The sequence below is a fragment of the Hydra vulgaris genome, chromosome 14 (assembly GCF_038396675.1).
Source record: "Hydra vulgaris chromosome 14, alternate assembly HydraT2T_AEP".
NCBI classification, from domain to species: domain Eukaryota; kingdom Metazoa; phylum Cnidaria; class Hydrozoa; order Anthoathecata; family Hydridae; genus Hydra; species Hydra vulgaris.
In genome coordinates, this window is record NC_088933.1 from 6,221,774 (window position 1) to 6,228,876 (window position 7,103).

At 27.1% G+C, this 7,103-nt stretch overlaps 1 protein-coding gene across 1 annotated transcript; it reads right to left on the bottom strand.

The window, feature by feature from the left end:
• Positions 1 to 805: 805 nt before the first annotated feature.
• Positions 806 to 4,632, bottom strand: LOC136090864 (uncharacterized). Its single transcript, XM_065817840.1, has 6 exons — positions 4,554 to 4,632; positions 2,476 to 2,522; positions 2,152 to 2,292; positions 1,719 to 1,906; positions 1,395 to 1,638; positions 806 to 979 (listed from the first exon to the last, which is right to left on the bottom strand). Exons 1-6 carry the CDS (start codon positions 4,630 to 4,632, stop codon positions 806 to 808), a joined length of 873 nt encoding a protein of 290 aa, XP_065673912.1.
• Positions 4,633 to 7,103: the final 2,471 nt, after the last annotated feature.

Genomic DNA, 7,103 nt, shown 5'->3' on the forward strand with positions numbered 1-7,103 from the left:
AGAATTAGTTTGTAGAGAAACTTGAGGTGATACAGGCAAAACACATTCTAATGTTGCAGAAGAACTTTCGGTAAATATTTCAACATTTGTCTGAAAAAGATTTTCTGAAATAACATCATTTTTAGAATGGTGCTGTTAAACCTGTATAAAATTTAAATAGCATTATGATTACAAGTCATGATGAATTGCACATAAAGAAAATAAATGTAAATGATTTATCTGGAGATTTAATGAGGTAGTATAATAGATTCTTGCTTCATTATCAAGTGGTTTAGAGTTCAACACGACCTAGAAATATGCTGTTTAACTTGCATCTTTATTTAACAGCTTTGGAGATTGTATTTCAGAGTTGAGAGAGTTACAATAAAAATTAAATTAAAAAATGCTTCCTTGATTATATTGGCTCCAGCCTTGTGCAAGTATAACTTTAATTTAACTTATTAAATAAAATGATTTATTATTTATTAAAATAATTATGGATTTTATTATTTTTTACCTGCAGTTCCCACTCTCCAGATATGCATTGTTGGTAAACTGATTCCAGCCATTTAATAGCTAAATCAAACTTACTTGGTGTAAATTCAGACAAGATAGATGCCAAAGGCTGCAAGTGGCTCAAAGCTGTATTATACCTTTCCTTAACAGTGGAATTGCATAATGCCACTGGTTGAATTAAAAAGGTCATGCATGAATTAGATAAATTGTCCCCTTGGTTTACATTTGCCATTTGATGGCAAATGTAATTATTTTATTCATTTTAAATATTTTTTAACATACTACCGCTATTAGTACAAACCAAAAACAATTAGTGCCTTTTATGAATAAGATCTAGATCAGATAAAATCTTATTTTTTGGTCTAATAGCAAAGAAAGCATGAGAGCACGGAACTCCATAACCAGCAGCGTTATCACATTGGCAAGTCCAGTTTTGAAGGGGAAACAAACAATCATTGCATCTAGCTTGCAAGCAATTATTTTCCTGAAAATATTTTAATCTTATATTTTATAACATGTTAGAATAAAATAAATCGTACTTATTAATATAAGTATAAAAATAATTAACATAAGTATAAAAATAAATAATATAAGTATAAAAAAAATTAATATAAGTATGAAATAATCTTAATTAATTTAAATATCTATAATAATTCTTAATTAATCTTATATAATTAATCTTAATTAATCTATAAATAATTAATCGATAATTAATCTTAATTAATCTTAATTAATATAAGTATCTATAATTAATATAAGTATATAATAATATAAGTATATAATAATTAATATAAGTAGAAAAAAAATCAATTTTAAACTTTTGTTACAAATTGCATTTATTATGAATAAAACTCCTAAATAAATCAGAGCAATCTTAAAAAAAGAATAAAAACACTTACCTCTTGTAAACTATATCCTTCTATTTGGCTTAAACTATACTGTTCAACCATATGTTGTAAAATGTATGACGAAATTGCATAAGCATAAAATTTTAAACATTCTGGAAGCTTAGTGTTTATTTTAAGACGCTGATCAAAATCAGCATGTTTTGATTTTTCAAGTTGAACTCTATTTATCTTTATTATTTTGCTAATAAGATTACCTGGTGATATACGCGATGTCAAACCAACATCTCTTAATGTTCTGTGGTTACCTACAAATTTGGTAAAGTATTATTAACTGACAACTAAGCTTATAACAAAACAGAAAACAAATCATCAAACCGTTCCAATCTGTTATTGGTGTGATTATCAATTTGAAGTAGCCCTTTTCTTTTGTAGCCCATGAACATGTCAGCCATCATCAACCAGTTATTTGTTAAGTATGTATAAAACTCTGGGAATGTCTCTTGCATATTCAACAAAGCTTCATCACATGTTTGCTGGTTACCATACAACAACATTTTCGTAGCCTTACAATTAAGATATGTAAATGATATTCAAAAACAATTAACAATAAAATAAATGTATGAAATTAAAATAAAATTACTTGTATTTATACAAGGCATAAAATAAGCATTAGTGTTCCACGACTGTCAAAGTCATGGAACATCTATTGTCAAAAAAGTTGACAACTTTCAAAGCATTGTTTTAATTTTTATTACTTTTTTATTGATTGCTTTTTCAATACAATTAACTAGAACTATTTAGAACTAACCTTATATAAAGATTCTTTGACATTACTTATCAAATTACTTTTTTTTATTTCATGTACAAATGCCTTGGATACATGAAATTGACAAAGCAAAATATGATTATCTGGGAAAAAAGCCTGCAACACTGAAATTTCAGCTTGAGCCTAATCAATTACAAATATGGATGTTGAAAATGTATTAAAACCAGCCCATTCTTGTGATCGTATCAGAAATATTCTAAGACGAGCTTGATCCTTACAATACACTATTGATTGTATTACAGGTCGCCCCATCCCGTGTTGATCTACTACAGCAAGTGTGTATAGAGGCATGGAGAGAATATTTACCTTTACATTTGTTAATGGAATTAAGTATTTTATGTGAAAATCAGTTTCTAATAAAAAAGCAATGCATTATATTTTGTAAAATAACAGAGAAAAAAAAACCAATTGAGAAAAAGAAAAAATATAAGTTGCCTTATAAGTGCCATCCATCATTATTAAATCGGGAAATTTTTGCAGAAGCATTATTTGCTCAGTTGTTGTCCAAGTTATGCATTCAACTTGTCCACCTAAATTAGCATCAATGTGATAAAGACTTCCTGGAAAATCAAGCACTGTCTTTATTTCATCAAGTGCAGAACCTAATTATATATATATATATATATATATATATATATATATATATATATATATATATATATATATATATATATATATATATATATATATATATATATATATATATATATATATACATATATAAATGTATACATATATAAATATATATATATATACATATATATATATATATATATATATATATATTTATATATATGTTTATATAAATATATATATATATATATATATATATATATATATATATATATATATATATATATATATATAAATATATATAATACATACATAGAGAAACCAGGGGTTCTTTGAAAATGCTTGATGTGCCTTGCTGGCAACAGTCTTGTTCGAATAGGTCTTCAGATTTGAAAAAAATTCTGTTATTGAGAGGGGCTCAGACTCCAAGTGGTTCTGCATTTCTGTCATCACATCTAATGTCGCAATAAAGGGTCTGCGTCTCGTAAAAAATTTATTTCAATACCAATACCTAGATAATTCCATTATAGTCTTGAAATGTTTCAAGACATATCAATACTTTTTCAAAGTGGTCTTGTTACATAAAAATAATTTCAAGAAAATCAAGACTTGACAAGACTTTTCAAGACCAAAAATTAAGTCTTGAAATTGTTTTCTAAATTACAAGACTTTAAGTGCATTTTTCTTTTAAAAATTTGAAATGGATTTAGTTTTTTTCTCAAAATATTTATTTATCATATTTTTTCACAAAAAATCATAGAACCGTTTTCAGTATTTAAATGTTTAGTTTTAACTTGAACTGATTAACATTCCGTATCACTGATTAATGGTTGATGAATCAGTACTTGACCCAGGGATGACATTATCTTCATGGAGATATACTTTGCCGTAGCCACTTCTTAAACATGTTCAAAGTGCTCCCACAAAATTCCATGTGGATGAGGCATGGTTTCACTTACTGTTTCTTTGAAATAATATACTGAAACAATTCAGTTTTTGCGTTTAAATTTGGCTTGCTACAGAACGGAAATAGATGCAATGTTATTAAAAAAAAACATGAGCAAGTCTATTTAACTTAGTTGTTATATATTTATTTAGTTATTTAGATTATTATTTATTCTTGCTTGAATGTGCACGGAACTAAAACTCTAATGTTTAAAAACATAAGAATCACAAAAGTAAATAATATAAAAGATAATTAACTTACATGTTATTATGTTATTTATTATAATTTTTTTTTAAATGTTTACTTATTTAAACCCTGAATTTAAAATTCTAAACTTATTTTTTAAGCTCTTAATTCAATGATTTTGCATTGCTGCGCTTTAATGTTTTCAAAAACGTGATGGCAGTTTTTGCAAACTTAAAACTATTTAAAATACACCAATACGCATAAATATAAAAAGAAGGAGTAAAAATTTGGACAATCAAAAACACTCCTTCAATTAAACGCGCAGTAATTAAACTATAATTCTAAAATAATTTTTGTGACGTCACATTTGACTAACCCCCTCCCTCTCCTTGTCACAAAACTTTGCTTCCTCTCCCCCCGCCCCAATTATGTGACGTACTTTATTGATGACCCCTTAGTACAAGATTAAAGTTGTGAACTCATCTTAGAAATCTTTCAGGTTGATTAGTCTAGTCTTGATTTAAAAAATACCAAGAAAAGTCTAGTTATTTCTTGAATTACTAGTTATTTTATAAGGTTGGTCTTGATTCATTCAAGGCTTTTTAAGACAAGGCTGAAATGGTCTTGTTTCGTCTTGTCTTGGTATTGTCTTGTCTTGCTAAAATGAAATTAACAAGACTTTTTATTTCAAGACGTAGACCCTTAGTGACAATATCAAATGATTTTTCAAGATCATCTTTAAACATGTCATCTTTCATCCTGTCATTTTTTTGTTGCCGTGTTCTGTGTACCTTTAAAGCCAGATAGTTCTGTTGCAGGTTGGACAGTTTTCTGACACATGAGTTATAAAAACTTATATTAAATACAAAAAAAAAAAATACAAAAAAAAAAATAGGGTTTGACTTGCTACATTACTTATTATTTCAAATCAGAAGTGCCCATGCTTTATTAATCATAAAACAACAACAATAACGGAAGTAAAAGGTTATATATTATATGTATAATTCTAACAACGATACGTTACTCATTAACTTTACATGAAATTTTTCTCTAATTTTTTTTTTGTTCATTTATTTAACCATAAAATCAAAAATTACAAATTTAATTATAATTTACAAAGTTAGGTTCGGTGTCACTCATATAGTTAAAAACTAGCCAATTAAGTAACACCTTAATAAAATAAACAAATTAAATAAAGAAATATTAAAACAAGGAAATAATAAAGAAAGTAAACTACATTAATACAAGTAATAAAAAATAAAGTAATAGGAACAAAAGAATTAAAAAGTTGGAATCAGAACAAAAGTATAAAGGTGTAATGCTAAGAAAAATGAAAAAAAAGAGAGAATGAACGGACGAGATAAGATGAGGGAGAAAAAATTGTAAGAGAAAACAAAAATTTTAATCACATAAGTTTAAAAGGATAGAGTGAGAGAAAAAAATTTTTGCAGAAAAATGTAAAAAAAGCAAAATGAATCTAAAGGTTGATTAAATCTAAAGGTTGATTTTAATTTGTGATTCTTGTTTCACTTTCTTATTGTAACTTTCAAATTTTTCCTTGTAATACCATCAGTAAATATAGCGTGTCCTTAATGATTGAATATAATACTAAGTTTATTTAACATAAATCCTAAACAAGGAAGTAGCAACAATAAATTTAATTACAGTTTACAAACAATTTTAAATCGTATCTCACTGATGATGTTTTTTAAACAAAAATGTATTCAAAATTTATATCTATAAAAGTATATAAAGTTTGTATGAAGTTAACTGTTTGTATTTCAGTTTAGAGATAGTGATTTCGGAGATGGCGATGGTGTTTCAGAGAGCCTGATAAATAATGGATAGCATTGCTTCTCAGGAATGCATCATTGCTATCTGTATCACAGCCTGTTGCCCACACCATTTTAATTATTTCAAATAATTATTTCAAAAACAGACCTCACTACAAATTTTTGCAAACACCAATAATTAAAAAACAAAAGTGGATAAGAAGACACATATACACAAATAATATACACAATAATCATATTGCTGTAGTTGACTTGTTTTTAAGTAAATCCAAGTAATTCCTGAATGACTAAAGACTCCTGGTAGTACAGAGCTCAACTCATCTCTCCACTGCAAACATCAAAGTTTATGTTTTGGAGTTAAAGGACTGATAGAGATAAGAGAGGTAAAGGGCTGAGAAAAGCAAGATCTGGTCTATATCAAGTTGCCTTGTATGATTTGCTTTCATAGGGAAAGTAAGAAATAAATGTAAAGAATGTTACTCAGATTTAAAACACCCTTGGCTAGGGGCTTTTGTTGAGTAAAAGTTAGAGATAGTATATCTACAAAAGTATTCATCATGGGCAGGCATAAACTGCCTCAAGTAATTGTTTTGTAGAAGTTTCTAATCGTGTCTCACTCTATCCAATGGTTTTCACTTTCCAAAGAAGTTACAATTTTTATTTGTAATTGTTTCTTTCAAATTTTTTTTAAACATGAACAATCTGAGAGAACAAACATTTTTTTTTTCTCTAGATTGTTCTTGAATGAAACCTTTTGCAATATAGATATAAAAAATGAAACCTATTTAATTTAGGAATTAATTAGAGTCAAAGACATTTCAAAAGTTTTCATTTGTCAAACTAAAAAAAAGGCAAAGGTTATTGTCAAAAACTACTAAATTAAATAGTGTTGCTTGCATTGTTGGTAGTGATAAAAACAAAGTAAAAAAGTTAATTTTAGCAAAAAAAGATAAATTAAAAGAGCAAGAATTGTTAAAAAAAGTTAAGAAAAAAAAAGACAAGTTTAAAAAATTGCAAATCGTATGATTTAGGAAAACATGAGAACAGGAAAGAATTCCAACCTTTACTGTACAAGAAATAATAATAGATGAATAAAGATTTTTAGAGCGTGAAGGAACAGATACAGTAAATGGATGCAAATATGCTAAATGACGACTAATGTCAGATTGAGTTACAGTTGGTGGAATAAAAGAAAATAGCTTGCTGAAGCTGAGACCATGTTAGTATTTATAAAAAAGAAAAATAGATGTCGTCATATGACGGTGGGACAGGATCTAAACCTAGTAAACAGGAGAAGATCGAACTATATTTACAAACATTTGTGAACCTTGTCTAGAAGAGAAAGGGAATCATTAGAAGAACAAGTCCAAATGTGGCAATTGTCTTCCATAGTGGGATGATTAAGAGATTTATAAAGGTAGAGTATGGAATATGAT